At 27.0% G+C, this 24128-nt stretch overlaps 3 protein-coding genes across 4 annotated transcripts; 1 reads left to right on the top strand and 2 right to left on the bottom strand.

Annotated features, from left to right (window-relative positions):
• Window positions 1-899: 899 nt before the first annotated feature.
• On the bottom strand, window positions 900-5171 carry LOC145745706 (uncharacterized). Of its 2 annotated transcripts, none has more exons than XM_082563851.1 (6): window positions 4961-5171; window positions 4043-4262; window positions 2872-2957; window positions 2356-2505; window positions 1823-1939; window positions 900-1401 (listed from the first exon to the last, which is right to left on the bottom strand). In XM_082563851.1, exons 1-6 carry the CDS (start codon window positions 5127-5129, stop codon window positions 1244-1246), a joined length of 900 nt encoding a protein of 299 aa, XP_082419977.1. In that variant the 5' UTR covers window positions 5130-5171; the 3' UTR covers window positions 900-1243. The 2 variants fall into 2 exon arrangements, with proteins under 2 accessions (XP_082419977.1, XP_082419976.1); XM_082563850.1 differs by having other exon boundaries at window positions 4043-4274.
• Window positions 5172-8321: 3150 nt separating this feature from the next.
• LOC145745861 (uncharacterized) lies at window positions 8322-10018 on the bottom strand. The gene is made up of 4 exons (XM_082564035.1): window positions 9906-10018; window positions 9489-9613; window positions 8826-8978; window positions 8322-8727 (listed from the first exon to the last, which is right to left on the bottom strand). Exons 1-4 carry the CDS (start codon window positions 9943-9945, stop codon window positions 8614-8616), a joined length of 432 nt encoding a protein of 143 aa, XP_082420161.1. The 5' UTR covers window positions 9946-10018; the 3' UTR covers window positions 8322-8613.
• Window positions 10019-15461: 5443 nt separating this feature from the next.
• On the top strand, window positions 15462-23263 carry LOC145745276 (long-chain fatty acid transport protein 2-like). Its single transcript, XM_082563305.1, has 13 exons — window positions 15462-15738; window positions 15910-16051; window positions 16519-16695; window positions 17204-17303; window positions 19353-19445; window positions 19950-20105; window positions 20296-20420; window positions 20884-21081; window positions 21375-21445; window positions 21587-21713; window positions 21998-22187; window positions 22678-22801; window positions 22871-23263. The coding sequence occupies exons 1-13, from the start codon at window positions 15563-15565 to the stop codon at window positions 23052-23054; spliced, it is 1863 nt and encodes a 620-aa protein (XP_082419431.1). The 5' UTR covers window positions 15462-15562; the 3' UTR covers window positions 23055-23263.
• Window positions 23264-24128: the final 865 nt, after the last annotated feature.

The following is a 24128-nucleotide window of genomic DNA, read 5'->3' on the forward strand; positions in this document are numbered from 1 at the left end:
TATTTTTTAGTTCAATGTTTGCCAACCCTTCCGTTTTTTGACTTATTGGTACAATTATGTTCTCAGTAAATAACTTTTCTGAACTTACTTGTGTAAAGAAACTCATAGTTGGTTTGTTAACTGGGATTATTTCTTGTTCTTTTGATAGTTGTTTCACTGGTTTATTACTTGCATTTGGTAGTTCATTACATGATTTCTTTTTTTGAGTAAAAAAACGTTTAATGAATGGCAATTTTGCAGCCGGCTGACCAACTGGAGTTGGGATTTCTGGTGACTGTATCTTTAAAGATGGGTTAGACTGCTTGGTTGTTAGGTCTTGTCTGGTTACTGAAACTGATTGGTAAACCACTTTATCTTTATAAAGTTTACTGATATTTCTTTTTGTTACACTTTTATAAATATAATTGTTAAAAAAGGAAACGCTAAAACCAACAACTTACCTGTTCGCATTATTAGTTGATTTAATTAACACTATTTTAAATGTTAAGTAATATTTAGTACATTTTTCTAGTTTTATTTATGACAACCTTTGCACAAATTTACTAATTTTCATTTAATAAAAAGTTTTTATTTTGTGTTATATTTTTTATTAACTTTGTCAATTGTTACAAAACAATAAAGTAGTGTGATAAATTAATTTAAAAAAGATATATACGAAACATTTTGTTAAAAAAACTCAATGTAATATAATTAAGATGTTTTGTACAACATGGTCTAAAGAAAAACTATTTAAGTCACTTCTAGCTTAGTTGTGTATAAATGTGAATTTAATAAACTACTTATTATAAAGTTTTTTAATTTTATAATTACGTAAAAATGTTTTAAAATTATTTGGTTTGTATAAACTTGAAAATTTTAAAATTTGTAAATCTTACATAGAATATCAGAATGGCAAAAAGAATAATTTGCATAATTTTTAAGTTTTATTATCAAAGAATAACAATCTTTTATTTGGAGAAATATTCTCACGTCGTTGGTAATTTTCTAACATAGCATAAAAATAGTACATGGCGTTTATAAACACTACAAAAAACATTAATTTTTTTTAATTTAAAACGTATTAAGTTGAAACTTTTTTAAGTAGTTCAAGAATAGGAAAAACAAGTAAAAGTTAAAATAATGTAACTCTTAAATAATAATAAGAATTTACTTGTAAAAAATCTACTGTATGTGTGCTATAAAATGTGGTTTTCCACGTATTTCATGGCAAGGATAAGATACAAATTCGTTAAAATTTATTTTCTTATTTTTGAGAACATAAGCGACAACTAGCGGGACATTTTTCCCTTACGTAAATCTGCCAGAGGGGGTCAGTGCACTTTCCTCCTGCCGCCCATCTTACACAACTTTGTTGATATTTTCCATTGTCAACACATTGTATCGTTTCGTCGACTGCTGCTTCTATTGGTAAAAAGCAAAAATAGTAAAAAATAATAAGTATAAATTTTTGTAATTATTAGTTTGTACAAGAACTATTTTAATCTCTAAGGATTTCCACTTCTAACTTTGTCTTAAAAAAAACTTTAGTGGGTTGTTTTTATGTGTTGCTTTTCAACAGGCAATCGTGATAATCTTAACAAAAATCTAACTTTAACAAAAATCGAATTTTTTAATTACACAAACAATAAGTTGTGCATTTTCTTCCAGACATTAGGTTAACGTTCAATCTAAGTAAAACCTGACGTATTAGATATTCTTCTAGGAAGCGATAAAAAGTATGTTTATTATCTTTTCCTTAAACCAAAATTTAAATAACAACATACAAAAATTCATATAGGTCTAGTTTTTAAATTTAACTTTTTTAGACAAGTATTGTTTTTACCTCGAACGCAAACTCTACAAGTTCGGGGACAACTTTTTCGCATCCACGTTCCAAAATTGCTTTGACAAAGTCCCATTTTACCCCATGGGTCACATCTTAAAAATCCGTCGGTACATTCTGCAAAAACACTAATGTTAATTATTTGGCAAAGTTAACATTAAATTATATTGTTATGCTGATTTGGCCTAAGTTTTGCCTAAAGTGGCTTTATGAATATTATTCGCTTATATTACCTAAAACCATTGTCCGATCATGTTGTTTTTAAAAACCAAAACTTTGAAAACAATGTTTAACCAAAATTTAGATCTCAATTTATTCTTTTGTCTGAAAGGGCTAGGGGTTAGAGGGAGGTTTAAAAAGTCCTCTTGCCGGTAAAATCGGCTTTTGGTCATGTGATTTTTGATAAAATTTGGTAAAATGGTTCTATTCTTAAAGAACGCTACCACATAAAGTTATGTCACAATTTAAGAAGAATCTAAAAAACGTTTCGTGCTTTTACAATATTATTTCATATTTTTAATTATTGTTGTTACCTAATGGTTTAACACACTCTTTGTTGTTGCAAGGTTGCCGATCAATTGTGTTCTCGCAATTTGATTCGCTAAGACAATTTCTTTGTCTTGTTTGAAAACCTTCACCACAGGTCTGACTACATTCCGTAAACTCACTCCATTCCGAGTAATCTAAAAAAATCATCAAAATTACGAAGTGGTATGTAAAGAAAACAAAATTGTCTTGTCATTTTATAGAAAAAAACTAAAAATGTATTACTTGTCCTGACACTGACAACAATTAGATGACTGTTGCTTTTTTCGTTTAATAACAACAACATTACTTATCTTTTAAACATTGGTTTAACAATAATTTATAAAGCCTTTTTTAAAATATTTTGATTCTAATCTACTTATCATTGATAACAAAATGTTATTTTTAACATAAGTAAACATATCGTTCGGAGAAATAGTATAATCTTGCACTGTAATATTGTTTTTTTAATATTTATCCATATTACCTAATTATGTTGATGTATTATTTTTAATTAAGTTTACCTTTTATTTCTTTGCTCACGACTGGTGTTAAAACTTTACAAGGAACAGTTGTGTGTTTCCAATTGCCCCCTGAACCCACATAAATACTAAAATAAAAATACAACATTTAAAAAATATTAAATGTAAAAAAGTAAGGCTGAAACAGGAATTTACATTTGCGACCTCGACTAGCAGTAAAATTGTCTTACAGGCAATATGTAATTTTATTAAAAATGTTTGAGTGATAATTAATCTGTCTATTGTTTATAGGTTTCGCAGGAGATTGTACTATTTATATTGCTCTACTCAAAAGCGCCATGACATAAATGCAGTGGAGATTAAACCTATGACCTTATGTTGTAAAGCCAAGAGTTTTAACCACTGCAACACACTCCCAGAAACTTTTATTTTACGTTAATACATATATGTAAACTGGACTGATTTAAATAATTAAGGAATTTATCACAGTAATTTAAAATAACTTATGTATAGCGTAACTTCCATGAATTAAGGTTGTAATTTAAATTAATTATAGGATTAGTGTACACGTGCCCATTACAGTAAAGTTTTCTGTTGACTTTATAAATATGAAAATGTCTTGTACCACTTAGAGATGGTACACTTAAATTTATTTTAGGTCATTAATATTTATTCACTTTTAAAATAACTCAAATTGTGTTTTTTTTGTGTGTTTTCAAATAAAAAAAAACAAGTTGTGTATTTTCAAATACTCATAAGATATTTTGCCATTTAAAATTAACTATATAAATAACATGTTTCTGTTTATATCGACATTAAATTTATTAGGAAGCAAACTAATTTGAAGACACTAATTTTATTTCCGTTTTTTAATCCCACTAATTTTATTTCCGTTTTTTAATCTAAGTTTTTCTATATTATAAACCCGCTTTATTTTATTTTAAAATTTAAGTAAAAGTTTTGTGTAAATTACTTATTTGTCAAACTTATACGTACTTTTATATATTTTGGGGCAGTGATCAATATCAATGCAGACAATTGGCTGACTTAAGTGCTTAATAATAAAAACTGCCGTTTGTGACTAAACTTCGACAATAAAAATTTAGCCCGAAAAGCAGACAATACGCTGGAACATTTAAAAAAGTGTAAAAAAATAAAATTGCAAAACATTTTAATAATTTCAACTTTAATCATATTTCATTTTTTAACTTACAAAAACAAGATATTTTCGGTACATTTCCCAATCCAGGTGTAAGTCACTTGAGCTTTCTGCGAAAAATCGCGCCCACTACTTATTGTTGATTGTATGGTATTTTCGCACGTGATCACGCGGTGACCAATAGGAAGATCTTTCGATAACCACGTTCCCACCAACGGCGACGGAGAGTTTGTAATGTCACGTGCTTGCATAAAAAGTTGTTGAAACAATTTTCCTGCGATTTGAACTAAATATTGTAAAGTAAATTTATTTAATTTGTTAGCCAGTATAACTTAATTTTTTATGTAAAATTCTCAAAAAGGTTTTAAATCTAATTTTTAGTAAATCTTTACAAAAAAAAAAACACTTAAACTTATTATAAAACTAAATCAGTATGGTATGTAGATGCTATCGTAAGGTAAATATTATTAAACATAATTTTGAAAAGTTGTTTTTGTGATCTAATCTTCAAGTGAAGTTTTATCTTGTTAAATTTAAAAACTGCCTACTTTTTCAGTTTTGCGGTTTAATTCAATAATTTCTCGTGACGAATTATGTTTATTATGCTTTCAAATTGTTAGGCAAGTATTTATTTTCAGAACAATTTTTTCCGGGCTTTTGCGATTTTTTTAAAAATTTAATACTCCGAGGCAAAATCTTGGTAAAATTTTTAATATTAAATTCAATCTTTTTTTTATATATATTTACGCAAATACTTAACTATTTTTTTTTAAATTTGTTTACAAAAAGCAAAGCAGCAATACATTTACAAATCAAATACATTTTTTTGTATCATCCTATAGTAAAACGCCGGTGTCAAAGGCAAATAGTGTAGCTTTACAAATAAATTATTATGGTATCAACTTACAAAAATTACAAATAAAATATTATGGTATCTATTAACTTACAAAAAAATTAAGTATTAATTGTTACCTCTTTGTTGTTTTCCGTTTTCAGTCGGCAAAACTCGAATGGAGTATGGTAAACTTTTCTGCGAGCTGATTGGCTTGTTTAAAATATTCATCGGGTCACATGACCTGAATTGTGACGTCACGTGATTGACCAAAATCGCAAGACAAAAAATATATGCTAAGTAATTCATTTTGCTTTTTTTTTGTAATTAAATTTACGCAAATTAAAACTATTTTCTAAAAAAAGCAACATTTAATAGTAACGAAATAAAAAGTTTATGGAAATGTAGTGTAAACAAATTTAAACTTTAAAACTATACCAACCAGGCTAACATAATTAATTTATATATTTCTAATCTCTGTTTTTTTATTTTAACTTAGTACATGTGTTAAACTCTATAAATCAATTATGTTTTTATATTTTTTAATGTACAAACTTATTTATTTTTTATTGATTAAAGCAAATGACAAAAACTATACGTATAAATTTTCCTGTTTTTAGAAATTGTAAAGGCTAGCTTCCTGGTATACAAATTCTTAATATGACCAAGCTTCGCTCTTACCTCGAAACTAATATATACAGAGTAAACTTTAGACCTTTTTGGCTGCGCCGATCAGAAATTTAAATGCGTCAGAACCAATTCAAGCACTTTCTTTTATAGCCCAAAACCATTCAAAAAAAGTCTTCACTAAACTTTCAACGCCGGCGATATGTGATTCGTAGGAATATAACCATGTTCCTGTGATTAACATTTAAAAAGAAGTTTAAGTAATGTTAGAACGCGATTAAACATTGACCTTGCCCGTGTTTAATCCAAAGGTTGGTTTTAATTTGGGCGTAGTTTGAACAAGCGAAAAAATTAGGTTTTAACGTAAAAAGGTTACTGTTATTAAACTAAAATCATGACATTCGTAGTTATTTTCGAAAAATCAGGCGAAAACAACATTTGATCTGCGAATTAACTTTATTTTCGTTATTTAAATTCGCCTTTTTACTTTTTTACATTGGGTTATTCGAAAAGTTTTTATATTTTGAAGAGGGAGATTAAAAATAAATTGTACTCTATCCAAACAAACAACCTGCCTATAAATAATTTTCCTGCGTGTACATTTAAAAAATTGAATTTTATATATATTACCACCTAAAATTAAAATAATATCAATTTAAATTTATTAATTTTTTTTTCAGATTGACATTATGAAACCTGTTTTATCTCAAACAAAAACAAATTAATGTCACTGAGAATACCTGCATAAGTTTAACTTAATTGGTGGTCGAATATTTGGCATCTGTGTTCTAGTAAATATATTTAAGGCTAATCAGACAAGATCCCATATTTAATTTCTCGTAAATCACTTTAATATTTAAAATTTTTTAAATGTGATTGAATGAGGTTAAAAGTTACAGCTGAAAAGTTTTCAAAAGAAGTTTTTTTTTTAAACTTAAATTAACTTGAACAGTAAACACCCGATTTTTTTAGCTTAACACATAATAAACAACTTTAAAAGTCGTCTACGAATTTTGTTATTTTGGCAAAATAGGTTGGTTTGGCTTTAGGCTAGGTTATTCAACTTCAATTTGAATTGAGATTTGACCAAATACGGCAACTGGGCTTGAAAAGCCGGTTTACGACACGTTTTTTAAAAAGAGATGCGACTTTTTAGCGACTTTTTTTTAATATAAAAAATATTAAAAATTAGAACATTACAAATAAGAATAAAAAATATTATTTATAATAAACACATTAGCTTAAACATCTTTTTACATATTTTAAAAACATTATTCACGAACTTTTCGTTTTAACAAAGTTTTTGATGACGTATAGTTGTTTACTTTTTTAGGTCATAATTTATAAAAAAATTTTATAACATTAACGTGAGAACTAATTGATTAGTAATTGTAATTTCTCAAAATAATTGTTTCTCCTATTGACTTAAATGATTAACGCGACCTATCCTATTCCGTAGAAAATGACAAAGATAGAATTGTTAGTTAACATTTACATTGTCCACCAAGAAAGAATTACACATAAGCATGATATAATATAGAAAATTACATTTTTTCCATTTCTGCAGAAGGCAATATAAGATAAACCAAAAAACTAAAATATCTTTTTTGTTTTTTAAGTTTTTTTTAAATTGGTGACGTCATGGCAGCTAGTTAACCCAATATTTTTATTATGTGAATTAAAAATTCAAATAAAATTAATTCAATAAATTCTATTATGTATATTTCTTGTTGGTTTCTTCCTCATCTATATTATAAATGAGAAATATACAACAGCTATTAATTCATACCTAAGTGCAGTAGTCATTTGTATAGCAATTACGTTATTTAAAAAGGCTAAATATTTTACAACTTAATTACATAATAACAGTATATAAAAAATCTTAGGAGAAAAAAAACATTTAAGTATAATGCACTTTCAAAATATTTGATGAACAAGCAGTTTTATCCTATTTTGTGAAAGTGGGATATTTGGTTAGTAGGTTACGCAATACGCGGGCACTTAGCGCGTTTGTATATTGTTGGTTAAACAGTGCACGTACACCAACGTAAACTCAATATTAAACGCACGTAAATCCAATACAGCTTAATATTGCTCTTAAATATTAAATTTTGACGTCAAACTATTGCGAAAAAAAGAAATAAAAATTTAGTTTGTTTATATAACACAATCGTAAGTTTATGGTTTAAATGTTATTATTACATACAGATTTATAAATTAATCGTTTAAAATTTTTTTAAATTTATTAATAAAGTTGTTAAACTTGTTCAAGATTTTTTTTATTTTTCTGTCATAATGTGAAACAAATTTTTAAAACTGCTTGTACATTGAACATTGTTTACATAATTGATGGCTTTTAAATTAAAACATAAGTTTTTTTGATGTAGCTTTAAATATGTTTGTGAAATAACTACGTAAACTATAAGATAAAATTTTAAAATAAAAATATCTAAAGTTTTTGCCACACTAATTCTTTTTTAAATAAAAGTTATTTGATGCAGCTGTGACTTTGCATGAAGTAATGTGGTATAATCGAAATACGACCTTAAAAAATAATTACGTAAACCGATCGTGTCACAAAATTGCGACTAACTGACAAAGGCTAAATGTAACTTCACAATAGCGGTTTATTGGGTTTAAAGAAACCATCGCATGACCATAAACCAAAGTTATTCAAATACAACTTCAACTTTCGTCAAAAACGCAAATCAAATAAAGACGTGAATGTATTATATTTTTAGGCTTGTTAGTTTCTGCTGGGGGTAGATTTTCGTACCCAACGAATGTATACATAATGTCTTATAATTTTTGCAAATAATATGATGTAAGGTAGCCTATTTTTAAGTAGAATGATTTACAGAGCCACAATAGTTACCATAAGTACTTGTATTTATAAAATGTACAAAAACCATGCATTTTTTATTTTTAGCTATATAAAAAAGTAAAATAAATTCTTTGTTTAAAAATTATTATTTATTATATCTTAAAAACATGTTTTTGATACTTAAAAATTTTAAGATATATTTTGGTGTGGTCGTAAAATAATATACAAGTTATACCAAAAAAACCGAAGGCTGCATTTTTGTGATAAAAGTAGGTAAGTAAATACCCAAAATAGGAAAGTGATACGTCACGTGGTAAAAAATATGATGTTATAAGTGATTTTTTAGTCTTCTGAAGAAGAGCTGGAATTCGAGGTGCGCCTTTCGATCTTCTTAATGGCGGGAAGGGTCTCGTGATTCGAAGGGACGATACTATAGCTGCTCGATTCTTTTAAATCCTGATTATAAAATAAAATATTGAATTTGTTAAATATTAAAAAAAAATAAATAAAAATACAACATATCATTTTTATAAATAAAAGATCTTTATAATTACTTTGACATCATTTTGAGCAAGAGATTTAAATTTCTTTGTTTTTTCTTCCTTCACTTCAGACTTCGCAATAATGGGTTCCTTGCCTTTTTTGCCTTTGCTGCCGTTTAGCGGTGGAAGTCGTCGTGGTCGTTTAAATGGCGAATTAATTTTCCACTAAATTTAAATTCTGTTATTTTGGTAAAAAACGCCTTTTTTGACAAAAGGGCAGTGGTATTTGAAATAAATAACTTTTTTTATAAATAACTTCTTTTTTTTATGTTGCGGAGTCCATATTATATTAAAGAGTATCCGGCAATATTATTCAAAACCATTTGACCTAATGCACCTTTTCTCGAAAACAGAATTTTAAAAACAACATTTTACCAAAAATTTGGTTAACATTTTTTTAAAAAGATTTTTTTTTATTTAGTATTAGAGTAAAGAGGGGGTAATAAAAAAGGTGTATTTGTCAGTAAAATAGCATTGTAGGGCATGCAGTTTTTGGTTAAATATCTTTTGGGTAAAAAAGTTTTCAGTAATATAACAGTAATCTGTTATACTTCGTGACTTAACAAGTAATCAATGTAAGTTTTTTTTAATTGCTAACATGTTATTTTTTTTATTTTACAAAAAATTTCGAATTAAAACAATTCATATTTCTTTTTAAATTTGTTTATTTTATACCCATGGATCCTCCCACAATATTTCATTAACTTTGGTTTCACCGGGGATTCTGTGTTTGTTCCAATAACTTTTATAATCGGTGTACAGCTTTAATGTATCCATGTGGTCGTTACAAGTCCGTATTTCTGGTAAATGGAATATTTAGAGTTTCGAAACGTAAAATATTTAACAACAACTCAAGTTGCTTTACGCACAAATTTAAACCTTAATAAAGCAGTTGGCTGTATTAGGCTTGAATTGACGAGTCGTAAAATTAAAGTTTGGAGTCCCCAAATAAAAAAAAATCTTTAAAAATTTAAGATTCTGTAAATTGTTTAATTTCTTAGCTTGAAACCATCATATAAAACAACATTTATTCAATATAATAACTTGATAAAAGAGTGACGTAACATAAAACAACAAACATAGTATACTTACTATAATAATACGCCCAGCCTCTGCTACTAGCCGTTGCCATAGTTACGACTGGTAGAATAACAAACAAGTTTTAATATACGTGTTGATTTAAAAAGAGCCTAATTAAAATGCCTAAATAAATACAGTTTATGTAAATGAATGCACATAATCTGTCTTCCTAGGTTTAAAAAATGCTTTCAACTTAACCAATTAGTTTTTACGCTATTAAATAGTAAGTCGAAAAAGTAATAGTTTGTAGCTTGTAGAATAAAGCTTACGAAAATAAAACAAAATTTAAAAACTAATTCTGCAAAAACCAAAAAAGGTTACCTTTTTAATCTTTTTAAACGCTACATCGCATCTATACTACACTTTACGAATACACTACGGACTTTAACAACAATAATAATAGCTTTCGCTCTCGCATCTTTCTTATTATCTCGTACTAATTAGAAATCACTATAGGATTTTTGTTTGATAATTGGGCCCGAAATTTGCCAGCCCATTCATTTAGTTTGTAAAACTGTATTTAAATTAGTTGGAATACAATGAATATCATTATAAATACATTTTTGATATATCTTTTTCTTTATGGAGTAAACAAAAACTATAGTTTGTAACTCCATATCCTTTTCTATTTAACTTGAAATTACATTTTACAAAAAAAAAATTGCGCTTGGCTATATAGTCTTTCAAAAAAACATCATCTTGTATTTTTATAAGTTTAGGCTATTATAAATCTATTTTTCGTAACACGGTTTACCTAACCTAAATTTTTAAATCCTTTTTATTTAGTTATAAATTTCTGTTGCTTCTCTTTTAATTAAGTTTAACCAAATCTGGGAGTCAATGACAACGCGATGATGGACGGCATAAAAACGTGTTATAGGCTTAGCTAGTACATGACATAAGCAAATATTTTTTCCTCTCTGTCAATACTCGAATTTATTTTTCTTTTATCAAATACACTCATCCACGCTTACAAGTTACGACAAATATTAGCTTTTTCGCGTTTTCGGACGCAAATACATGCCAAAATATCTTCAGATTGTAATAAAGTTAGACATTTTTGGTTTTAATGGGTTTCAAAATGTAAGCCATGCGGAATGTCCATTTTCCTGATTTACTTTACTTTTAACATAAGCGAGGGGGCATGCTGAGTCATGACGTCATACGGTAAGAAAAAACAATTCAAAGGCAAATTGGACAACAAAAACCCTTTTATGTTTGTTTGTTAGATGTCAATATTCATTTTTTTGTTGAACATTTGTAATCCCAAAATTATTCATTTGCGTAAAATATCGGGTGACATACATTTGTGCTGACATACAAGCTAAAAACATATTTTAAAAAAGGTTTAAACATTTATAAATAAAAATATTAATATGCACTTTATAAGCGACTTATATGACATCCGCAGATATTATCAAGAACCATTTTCCAAATTTATATTTCTTCACACAACAAAATTCAAAACTGTCATTTTTACCGATATTCCACGTGTGAATAGGGTAAGCACGGGTTACGAAAAATATCTCGGTAAAGTGGCGTTTTCGGTTTAAATGTCTATTTGTTTTTTTTAATAAAGATTTTTGACCTAATGTAAATTACAGAAAGCATGTTTAAATGGATCGTACATATGTTTATATAAAAGCGTCGAAGTAAACATGTAGCCCATTCTGCAACACAAATTTAACATTTCATCAGTTTTTTAATTTTTCTCTAAGTTAATGAAATTAAAAAAAAGCTTTTGTTTGAAATAAATAGCGGGGTTCTGGGTAGTGTAACGGTTTGTAACATTTATTTATAACGTTCTAGTGCAAGTTCCTTGACTCGCACTAAGTCTGCATCGCAAAGATGCTTAATTAAAGGCCTTATCCTTTTGAATTTTTTTCGGGCAGTGTAAATAGGCCGGTTATACGTGATGATTCACTAAATTATTGGTTTTATTTGGAGAGTTCTAACGTAAGTGCTTGAGATATAGACGTAAATCTTATATTATACCCTAGTTTTAAATATGCAATATTTAGTTTTAAAACTATAGTTTTGTTTTAAATATTCAAAAATAAAAATTAACAAAAAAATCTTTTTTTAAAGCGATGTTTTATATTCTTTACTAATTACCCAGACATGCTACAGTGATTACAATTTGTTTTATCTTACAAAACTAACCTTACCGGTAGAAGGTTAATTCTTTAAAATGTATTTTGAATGGCGTGGGTCTAATTGGCATTACGACAACAATGATGGTTACTGTTATGCGATGGGCAACTTAACAAATACTATCTTGACGTTTACAATCACTTAATTTACCCTAAAAATTTAATTTTTTAACCTACGTTCAACGTGTTTAAAAAAACCTACGTTCAACGTGTTTAACAAAAATAGTAAGCAAAGATAAATGATTTAGGATACTTAAAACTGCTTAAAATAAGCTTGATTGAAGCATTGTACTTGTTTTTTTTAAGTTCGGGGAAAAATAAAAGGAGTTTTAGAAAACAGAAATTATATTTTAACAGTTAAACAAAAAGTGAAAGTTGTAATCTTTTGTCATATTTAATTAAATAATATTAACTAAATTATTCTTTGCGGCAGCGATCACGCTGTAGACACTCACACTTTCTTCGAGTTGTTGTAATTTGCCTTTAGTCGATTTTTTTTTTAATTTTTGTAACTCGCCTTTGGTCAAGTTTTTCTTCAAGTTATCGTAATTCTATTAGTCAAGTTTTTCCTCAAGATTTCGTAACTTGTTTGTAGTCGAGTTTTTCATCAAGTTAATGTAACTCCCTATTGGTCGATTTTTTCTTTAAGTTTTTGTAACTCGCCTTTAGTCCATTTTTTTGTTTAAGTTTTTTTAACCCGCCTTTACTCGAGTCTTTTTTTTAAGTTGTTGTGACTTGCTTTTTGTTGAGTTTTTTTCAAGTTATTGTGGCCAAAGTTTCGTAAACTTAAATTACGGGTTTGTCAACTGTCTAGCTTTATGATAATTATTAAAAAAATTCTAATGTTTTTTAAATATATAATTTATAATATTTGTTTACCCCCAAATTAAAAGTGTTAAATATGCTGTTGTTCGTCTATAAAGTTCAAGTTTGTTTTTAATTTGCAGATTCATTAATTAAGTTAATTAAAAAATTAGAAAAATGAATTTATTTAGCATGACAATGAAGACAAATTAGAGAGAATAATAACGAACAACTACTACAACGAGTTAGTCATATTTATATTTGTATTGTTTTTTGTAGGTTATTATAAAAATTATTATTAAATTCTATATAAAGTCTTATTAATTGTTAATTTATTTAATTTAAAATAACATACAATTTAAGTAAAATCATGTACCCTATTCAAAGAACTTTTTCCGCTTAAAACAAAAACAAATCCAGGGTGGTGTCTAAATGGAAAATGGGGCAATCTTGGACTGATTTTTAAAATCTTTGGATTTTTTTTTGACATGCTATTCTATTCTGGGCTATTCATTTTAAGATATATATTTTATGTCTTGCAAAAAGGAAGTTATTTGATGCTTTGCTAAAAAGTAGTTGTAATTTTCGAGATTTGGATTTTAACGTTTTGTTTTATCGTTAATGAATTTGAAAATTTTAATATAATTATACAATAAACTTCCTGCCTGGTTATTTTAAGAAATACTAACCAACAGTCGCATAATCAGCCAGTTATAAAAATATTTAACTGAAAATACGAACAATTAAAGGGGAACTCAACAGAAAAATAAGGCCATCTAATATGTTTTTTTTTAAATGAACTAAGTTTAAAACTGCAATTAAAAATATTTTCAGGCCTATAATAAGCCTCATTCGATGTTTTGAACTTCGACGGTAATGCCTTTATGACGTCACCGGGTTGTACGCAAATTTGTTAGCTATACGTTATAATGCACTCATAGGGTGTTTTAAAGTCGTACTAGTTTTCTATAACAGTTAAGTTATTATAACAACGTTAATAAGCTTCCCTAAGGATAGTTCTACATTGCACAAGTGTTTATATTTGTTTAGATAAGCAATAAATAAAAATTTTAGGCATGTTGCAAGAGTTAACATTCGACTGTTTTAGTTTAAACAAATACACTCATCGCCCTGCCAAACTGACTCGACTTATCATGTAGCAATACAAAAAATTATGTTAGTTAAACGACGCTAAAATATGTGGTAATTTCTATTCTGTTACTACACGCTTCAAAAATTTGTATTATTGTATGAAAGGCAAAAAAATGAAGTCGCAAAAATGCAAACTAATAACAGTGATGAGAGTAGTGTTGTTTTACAAGAAACTGAGCATATCTGTTCGTGTTTAATTTAAAAACACTGTCAACTGAATAAGAGAGTCTAAGTTGCAAAAAAATTTTAAATTTTGAACACGCATTTATACAAGAACGTTGTTTTTTTAAATACCCTTTATTCAATGTGGTTTGTCTTAATAGAAATATACTAAAAGTTGCATTACTTATAATAAGCAAATTTTGTAAAAATCAACAAATAATTTGGCCTGTTTCATAATATTTCATACATACAAACACACAGTAGCAAAACTTTTTTGTCGCATCTAAACAAATAAAAACCTTTGTGCAATGTAGAACTATCCTTGTGGGAGCTTATGAACGTTTCTATAATAGTTTTAACTAATATAGAAAACTAGTACGACTTTAAAACAGCGTATAAACGCATCATAACGTATAGCTCAAAAATTCGCGTACAACCCGGTGACGTCATAAAGGTTTGCCGCCAAGGTTTGAAACATTGAATCAGGCTTATTACAAACACAAAAATATTTTTAATTACAGTTTTAAACTCATTACAGTTCAAAAAAACAGATAAGCTGACCTTATTTTTCTGTTCAGTTTTCCTTTAACTGTCAGTAACTTTAATTAAAATCTTCCGATTGGGTCGACGGAGAGGGCTACAGTTACAGGCTAAAGAGTCTCGACGCCCAGTTTCAAACACCTTTCTTCGTTGTTGACCAAATCCGCTTATTTTGTATGGCGACAAAGAGGGGCACCTGGCCAAGAGACTAAGACAGCGGCAGGGTTTCACCAACTAGGCGTACCTTTCACTTTAAGCCCAAAATCCTTACGAAGACTGTATTCTAAAACCTTTTTCAGTATTATTTTCTTTAGTATAACTTTCATTCCGGCACCTTCAACTTTATTTGCCTCAAAACAGTTTTCGTATACCACAATTTCCCTACCACCTTTTTCAAATTTACTCCAAGCAGACCTTGTTATAGTTGTTGATGTTCGTGTTGTTTTACATACATTGACTAGTAAAAAACATAAGTTAATTAGTACAAAACAAGTTAGATAGTACAATGCTAATCTAGCTCATTTTAAGTATCCAAAAACATATATATTTGCTTTTTGCAATATTTTGAACACGTTGAACGTGGGTTGAAATATTAAATTCTCAGGGTAACTTACGTAATTATAAACGTCATGATAGTATTTGTTAAGTTACCGATCGCATAACAGTAACCATCATTGTTGACCTAATACCAATAAGACCCACGACATTCAAAATATACTCTAAGAAATTTACCGGAATTTTTAATAGTTTGCTCATGCGTGCAAAAAGTGCACGCAGCACTGTTTAGAGGTTTTAGTGTTGCCATTCTTAACAATTGAATAATTTTTGTAGTCACTTTTTGCCGATTTAGATAGAACAATGGAGTGGTTGTTGTCTTACATTGTGTTAATTGTACTTGGTCTACTTTGTTTGTGTAAAATTATAATGATCAAGATTCCATGGGTTTTTGATGATTTTGCTTACATTTATTTTTTGGGAAAATTCTCTAAAGAGCTTAGTAAATTTGATAAAAACTTTATTACTCCAAGTGATCTGTAAGTTGTTATGCTTGTAATTTTTTTAATGTATATACCATCTTATTAATGAAATGTAAGAACCTATATTTTATTTTAAATAACATTTTTGCAACACTTTAAATGACATTTCTGCAACACAGCGAAGTTTGTAAGATATTCTTATGTAACAAGACATTTTTTGTTTGTTAGATTAGAAATACAGGCAAAGAATATTCCTAACAAAAACTTTATTCTATTTGAAAATAAGAAATACACCTACAATAGCATGAATATTTGGGTAAACAAATTCGCCCATGCTCTGCAAAAACTGGGAATTAAAAGTAGAGATAAGGTAAAAGTTTAAAGACAAATAACATAATAATTATTTGTTATTTTTATAATATTTTATACTTTTTTAAAAACCCTTCAAAATTTTTTCATGCAAAAATGAATCTAATTTTTGGGAAACACTAGGTGTAATTTGTCCAAAATTTCACCTATTAACTTATTAAAGTCTAATTTTGTAAATAACATCTGTGCTAGTACCAAATATAAAACCCTTAACCTATTAAACAATTATTTATGATATGATATTTTGCTCTTTTTGTTGTTTTAGCATTATGTATTGCTATTTTAATATTTTTTGCCGAACTTGTTTTTTGTTGAATGACAATTTTTGTAAAAAAAAATTTTACAAGAAACCTTGAAAAACTTTTAAAATGATGTTTGTTGTAAGATAATAAAATAAAATGTTATCTAATTATAAATCATATATTTTTTTTTATCATATATTTTTTTATTATATATTTTTTGCTTTAGATTGGGATATTAATAAGAAATGAGCCAGTATTTATTACCATCTGGTTTGCTGCAAACAGGGTTGGTGCTGTAGCTGTTTTTCTAAATTACAACCTTAAGATGAAACAACTTCTTCATTGTATTGACATTGCTGAGGTTAAGATGCTGGTTGTTGGAAATGAACCTATGTTACACGAGGTATTTTGTGCTTAAATTTACTTATAAGGTATTTTGTGCTGAAAAAATAATTTTGGTTTGTATTTTTGTAAACAAGCCTTGCATTAATTTTGTAGAAATATGTTTAAAACAGCTTAATTTTGAGTTGGTTGTTAAAAATGATTTTTGTTGCTTATTAAAAACTACAAATCAAGATGGTCTTTGCACCACTTCAGATAACACATCTGCTAAATTTTTTACAAAATGACAAATTTTAATGTAAAAAGTTAAAAACAGGTATATTGCTTTTTTTTAAAATTGCTTTATAAGCAAAAACAAATGTTTCCTAGTTTCATAAAATATGCTTTGGTATATGCAAAAAAAAATTACAATTTATAGTTAGACAACTTTTTTGGTAATCTTATCTCAACATATGAACATAATTTATCTTAGCAATTTTTATTACTACACAAAAAAAGAAAATAAGAATAAATAATAAACATATATCTTTATTTATATTCAATTTTAAACAAATAAGGTAATTTTAAAGGGTTTAAAGGAAATAGAAGATGCATTAATTGAACGCGGTATTATGTTGTACAACTATGGCCCAAAAACATCAATGCTTAAATCTCTATTAAGTTGTGTTGGTGAGTTTTTAATAACAATTTCCCAATTTAGTTATTTAACTTTTTTCTAATTAAGATTGTCAAAACATAAAAACTATTTCGAAACCTGTTTTGCAATTTTTCGATATTTAAATTTTACCAATAAATATTGACTTTAAAGAAATGCAAAATTAAAATTAGAGCTATTTCTTTTTAAAATAAATATTTAGTCGATACTGAGTTTGGTAATGTAATTTAAAATATCACATATTTTATCAATCATACACTTATAATTTTAATTAACTACTTGTATAAGTTTAATAAAAAATTTAAACAATAACCACAAACAAACGACATTATCAATATTTTTGAGACAAATTTAAAAATATGAGAAAAATTATTTTCTAATGTGGGCTACACAACATTTTATGACTTAATATATTTTCAAAGGTAAATCTGGTTATGAATTGTATGATCTATAATTTAAGTTTGTGCATTACAAAAAAATAAACATTACTATTTAATATCATAAACAGTATTACAAATTACAATACAATTTTACATAGCGTATACATTGCCACCTTAGTGGCAATCTGCTTTTTACATTGCCACGTCAAATTATTACTTGATTATTATTATAGCTAAGCTACAACAATCAGCTACTAGCTGTCACAATTACCAAGGCAAATTCATTACATAATAATATTTCACAATCAATATGAATAAACATGAGATTATAAGAATGTAACAATAACAATTGATAATTGGCCGGTAATAATAATAATATTTTATCAACAAATTAAATTTAAGTTGGGCATAAACAAATTATAAAGTTGCAGAACAAATAAAAAACAATAAAGTACATCTAAGCATCCCTGATGATTAGTGATGTAATGGTATGGTGTTTAAAAATAAAGATTTTAAACTAAATTGGTATATGGCAAACAGTTTAAACTTGCACTACCATGTTAATTTTTTCTTCTAAAAAAAGATTTTTTTTGCAATTATTTTGTAATTATTCTTTTTTATGGCCTGGAGCTTCTGGCTCAGTCTTAGAAGGCAAACATATATTTATAATGATTTGGTACAAGTTTAAACATGTGAAATATAACATATTAACAATTTTTTAAGTTTTCTTTTGTTAATACAATATTTTAAGTCACATTATTTAATTTCTAGTTTCTATTAAAAAAGTATCTAATACTGATTTGGTATTAGTTGGTTAGTAATTTAAAATAAGTACTAAATTTAACCATTTTTAGTTTTATTTAAATATATAGAATTGTTGGAAGTCTTGGATCAATTTGTCTATTTTAAGGTTTAAATAATTTTAGCTGTATTAAGTGTTATTTTTGTACTTAATATCAGTTTTTACATTCCATTAATAAAGTAATTTTTCTTAAACGGCGGGTAAAAATGTTATTAGTTAAATTAAATCACATTTGTTTTTTACTGAATGTTTGTTTAATTTAAATTTAAATCTTGTTCTATCAATACCAAAAACTCTTTTTAAAGCTTAGTTTATCAGCCATGCTATTTTTCAACAGTCAACAAGTTAAAAGTAAAACTTTGTTCTTGATTTAAAACATGCACTAATTTAAGCTAAAAAAACTTTAACTTTGTTGTAAATTATTTATTTTAATTTATTTTGTTGTTTAATATTTTCAGTAATTTTAAATTTGAATAGTGGCAAAGAGCAAATTTCTTTTTATAAATTATGACCTAAAAGATTTAAAAATGGCAAGTTTGTTACAATAAACAATAACGTATTGTTTATTGTAGTAAGGTACCATTTATTATTTGTATCATAGCAATACATGATTTAAAGCATGTTCAATCATTTTTAATTGTTATATATTTTGATTATATGTTTTTAAAATAAGATAACTATGATATTGGTATATTTTTATAATAGCCTAACTGTTGTAATATGAAATATATATACATATATAAATATATATACATATATAAATATATATATATATATATTTATATAAATATATTAATTTATTATAAATTTTAAGCCTAAACTCTAAACTAAACTAGTATATACACTAAATGTTTTACCTAATAAATAAAAAAATGTGATAGAACAAGAGTCCTCTGACAAGGTTGTGAGTGATTGGAAGGTGGGCAGGGATCCCTCTGAAGCACTCTGTTATATATTCACATCTGGCACGACAGGTAACAATGGTAATTCCACTTAATTCCAAACACAATTGATTGGGTCATTTTTTTTTAGAAAATCAAAGTTTTAATAACAACATTTTACAAAAATTAAAGTCGACATTTTTATAAATTAAAGAGCATTTCCTTAAGGAGGTTTAGGGTATTGCTGGGGCTTATAAAAATGTCCTAATGTCAGTATTGGTTATTAGGCATAATGTTTTCAATCAAATTAGGCATAAGGTTTTCAATCAAACAAATCAAATCAATCAAAAAAATTTTCATTTGTTGAACTGATATTCAGTCATATGACATAATCTAAAAAATGGTGTTACTAACTTATTTAACTTTTTTTACATTTTTTTTTATTTTAAAAAGTTAAGTTATACTCTGAAATTAAAAAAAAATATATATGTAAAATATATTTAAAAAAAAATTAGGCTGTGAAACGCCCTTGACTTATTTTACTCATTATTTGCATTAATTAAAAAATCACTTTTAAGTTATTTAAAATTTTTTTAGGTCTTCCTAAAGCTGTAAACATAAAAAATCGAAGATTATGGATTTTAGGTCTACTTCCTTTGACTATTTATAAACCCAGTGACATTTTATACTGTTCCTTACCCCTGTATCACGGTTCTCCTGCTGGTATAGGGGTGCTTGGGGTTCTGAATATGGGTTTGTTTTTTGTTTTTTTTGTTAGACTCACAAGAGTAAGTACTGATTGCAACATTTTACTTAAGTTTACTCAAGTAAGTTTGTACACATAAAAGCTTTAAGACAAATTATAGCAAAGTCATTTGTTTTCAACATGTCCCCTATTTAACGGTAAAATTAAATCTTTTTAAGAATTAAAATTTATTTTTAGGCTCCACAATTGTTTTAAGAAAGAAATTTTCAGCAAGTCAAATGTGGGATGATTGCCGAAAATATAACATTACAATTGTTTTATATATTGGGGAAACTATGAGATATGTTTGCAAACAACCACCGGTATTTTTTTAAGTTATATACTTCATTATGTATTTCTTTATCTTTGATGTGAAAAGGCCAATTTCTTGGCTCACATAAGGTTACATTTATTACCCCAATACAATCTTAAGTTGTTTCAGGAAGTTTCAAATATTATTAATATTGTTGACCAATATTTAATCTAAAAGGTTTTAGATTCAGCAGGATTTTGTATTGTTTATAGTGCCATAATCAAGGGCATTAAATATTAAGTAATATTGTAACCAAATAAAAGCAATAACCAAGTAGGCCAACAGTGTTCCATGACTGGCCTAATTATACGGCCCCAAGAAGATACAAAGTACTAAATTAAAGCATTAATTCAAGTCTGCACCGCGAAGGCGCATCAGGCAACCCGAACTAAAACGTTATTAATGAAAGTTACAAAACATTACAATATTGAATTAATGATGGGAAATAACATTTTTAAATTTAATCATTTTAGACCATTAAGGATCAAAACCACAAGGTTCGAGCACTTATAGGAAATGGGTTAAGATCAGACACCTGGAGGACCCTTCTTCATCGCTATGGTAATCACATTAAAGTGCACGAGTTGTATGGGGCAACTGAGGGTAATGCTGGGTTAATGAATCTGAGTGGGCAATTTGGGTGTATTGGCATATTAGGACCATTATTAAAGGTTATATTTTAAAATTTTATAAAATACCATTTTTTTACATTTTTACTATGTATTATTTTTACATAGTATGTATTGTTTTGAAATGGTATCATTTTTTATGTCTAGTGCATTATTTTTATAATTAATAGTTAATTGCTTAACCTATAGGTACTTGACCACTTTATTTATGTGCTATTTAGTTTTTTGTACATTATAAATTATTGTTTGATTAAATATACACATTTTTTGTGCACAACTTCTGTGTTTTTGTGTAAATTTTAAAAGATTAAAATACATTGTACTTGCATTTTTAGCTTGTCTTACCGCTTACACTCGTAAAATTTGATGTTAGAACTGAAACTATTATAAAGGATAAAAATGGAAGGTAATGGTGGTTCAATAATTAAAATTTCGTTATGTTGTTTTATTTACTTATTAATATAAATAACAAAATTTGTATTAGTTAGTAAAAGTTTGGGTCTGTATGTTTTTGTTGTTTCTATTTTAGCTTAAACTAATATTTTAGACCGCTTTCTCCAAAAACCAATGAACCCGGGCTAGCAGTTGGAAAAATAACAAATTTTTCAACAATTTCAAGTTATAAAGGAAAAAAAAGTCTCACTGATAAAAAAATTATTAGAAATTTATTTAAGGTAGCAATTTAAACATTACATGGTTTTATTGTATTTACTTGTTCTTAAAGTAAGAATATTCGCCTTACTGCAAAACCGTTCAAATTTTCTTAGCTAATATTAGATATTTATGACTTGCTAATTTTGCTGTTTAAATTAATTTGTGATAATTGCAAAAACTATCACTGCAAAATGCAATCTGAATAATTTTAAATAAATGATTTTAAAGGTTAGTTGTATTTTTAACACAATAAAAAAATAGGGTTAAGATTTAGAGAGTAATTTTAGTTTTCTTGTTTTAATAGAAAGGTGATGAATATTTCAACACGGGTGACCTAATGATGCTGGATGAAAATTATCGACTTTATTTTTGTGATCGAGTTGGAGATACTTTTCGATGGAAAGGTGAAAATATTTCAACAAACGAAATTTCTGATATTCTTGTTCAAGCTGATGGTGTCCAAGAAGCCAATGTTTATGGAGTCCATCTTCCAGGTCCTTTTAGTTTGTATTGATATTAATAAATTATATATTTTTTTGGGGGAATCTTTTTCTTTGATGTGAAAAGAACAACATAATCATAGGGTTACCTTTGACCCAGTCAACAGTTGCTTTAGGCATTTTAAAACACACACTATTAAAAATTAGCTGATAAACTGCTTATTGTTATTAGCAAAAGTCCAAATTGTTTATAGTGTCTTATTAAAAGGCGCTACAACATAAAACAGTGGGGATCAAACCTATGACACTTGCCGCAGGCGTGCTGTGTAAAAGTCAAAAACATAAAAAATCTCAGTCTTGAAGTATTTCCATTATGTTGTATACACAAAGGGTTTACAATAAAATCTTCTTTCAGCCTACATGTTAAACATCATATCAAGTACGAAAATTTTAAAATTGTTAAACTAATTAATTATTTGAACTAAAAAAGAACCCAGTAAACTTTTTGTGTAAACATTTTTTAAAGATATTTAATTAAATCAAGGTTGTGAGGGCAGAGCAGGAATGGTGTCCCTTGTTTTACAGGAGTTAACAAATTTTAATGGCAAGTATATGTACACTTACATCTGTAAAAACATCTCCTCTTATGCAAGACCAATTTTTATCAGGTAAGTGTTACTTGGATAAATATATTGAATTGTTAAAATTTATTAATTTTGGTCATTTTTTTTCCAAAGAATTCAAGAAAAACTGGAATTGACTGGAAGCTTTAAACAAATAAAATTTAATCTTCACACTGAAGGAATTGATTTAAAAAAGATAAACAGTTCAATTTATTTTCTTGATCATGAACAAAGATCCTATGTGACATATACTAAAGAAATCCAGGAGAAAATTGAAAATTTGAAAATCAATTTGTGAGAAGGTTTAATTAAATAAAGTTTAGATTTATTATTTAATAAATCGTTTTTTTATAAATATATTAATCATATTTCCTAGTGTTATTCCAAAAGAAAATTTATATAATTGATACTTAGTTTAAAACTGTTATAACACATTATAACACAAACGTTTTTATAGTTTTTAGGTAAATCATTATTCTTTACAAAAACCTGTTATGCAATCTTCTTCATTTCACAATTAAAAAAAAAATTAAAATTAATCAATAAAATGTTATTTTTGGGTTTATTATTGTATAAACACTTTTGTATTTTTATTGTATACATAATATGCATATTATTAATAGGTTTTTATTTGCCTATTTATTTTTTTCTATATAAACTTAACCTGTTTTATGATATTTAATTTTATAGTTAATATGAGCCATATTTTTTACACGTGTAAATAAAAAGCAGCAAAAAACAAATACTTTTTAATAAACTTAAAAGAATAGTCTAATAAAATGTTCTCAGTAAAATAATTGATCTTTGTCAGTAGCTCGATATCGAATTTGTTATTAAATTACTTTATTCAAAAAGCAAAGAATTTAACACTACTGTTTTAAATTGACGACTGGAATATTTATACTTTCAGTTTAAAAAATACCATTAAGAATTGAAATAGTTTTAATACAATCATGACGTAAAGCAATCATTATTTGTGTGATCATTGCGTATATACTTTTTGTGTGATCATTGCGTATATACTTTTTTTGGTGGCTTCGCCAGTTATTATGTTAAAAACTGGAAAAACACAAACATGTTTTGGTATGAGGTAAATAATACCTTTTAGTTGTTTTAAATTGAAGTATAGTATTTTGTGGTCAAAACATTTTTTATTTTTTTTTTCTTTAAATATAGGATTTTGACACATTTCAGTCACAACTAGACTAAAACTTTCTATCAATTCAACAGTCCAATGTCGTAGGCACTATGTAAAAGACGGAGTGCTTGTGCGGAGTGTTTTGATTTCTTTTATTTATTATTTTTTAAATTTTTTATTGGCATCACTTTTGGTAGCGTCATCAGAATGTTATGTTCGTACGATGATAGCATA

The sequence above is a fragment of the Corella eumyota genome, chromosome 3, assembly GCF_963082875.1.
Source record: "Corella eumyota chromosome 3, kaCorEumy4.1, whole genome shotgun sequence".
NCBI lineage: Eukaryota > Metazoa > Chordata > Ascidiacea > Phlebobranchia > Corellidae > Corella > Corella eumyota.

What these genes read in the sequence shown, in the direction of transcription:
- LOC145745276 (XM_082563305.1), top strand. Translation starts at nt 15,563, where the DNA reads ATGGAGTGGTTGTTGTCTTACATTGTGTTAATTGTACTTGGTCTACTT. An exon ending in TTTATTACTCCAAGTGATCT is followed by an intron (nt 15,739 to 15,909) that starts GTAAGTTGTTAT and finishes TTTGTTTGTTAG; the next exon opens with ATTAGAAATACAGGCAAAGA. An exon ending in TTATGGAGTCCATCTTCCAG is followed by an intron (nt 22,188 to 22,677) that starts GTCCTTTTAGTT and finishes AATTAAATCAAG; the next exon opens with GTTGTGAGGGCAGAGCAGGA.
- LOC145745706 (XM_082563850.1), bottom strand. Translation starts at nt 5,129, where the DNA reads ATGAATTACTTAGCATATATTTTTTGTCTTGCGATTTTGGTCAATCAC. An exon ending in CGTGAGCAAAGAAATAAAAG is followed by an intron (nt 2,506 to 2,871) that starts GTAAACTTAATT and finishes TGATTTTTTTAG; the next exon opens with ATTACTCGGAATGGAGTGAG. An exon ending in AGAGTGTGTTAAACCATTAG is followed by an intron (nt 1,940 to 2,355) that starts GTAACAACAATA and finishes GTGTTTTTGCAG; the next exon opens with AATGTACCGACGGATTTTTA.
- LOC145745861 (XM_082564035.1), bottom strand. Translation starts at nt 9,945, where the DNA reads ATGGCAACGGCTAGTAGCAGAGGCTGGGCGTATTATTATA. An exon ending in TATTGTGGGAGGATCCATGG is followed by an intron (nt 8,979 to 9,488) that starts GTATAAAATAAA and finishes ATTTAAATTTAG; the next exon opens with TGGAAAATTAATTCGCCATT. An exon ending in TTGCTCAAAATGATGTCAAA is followed by an intron (nt 8,728 to 8,825) that starts GTAATTATAAAG and finishes TTTTATAATCAG; the next exon opens with GATTTAAAAGAATCGAGCAG.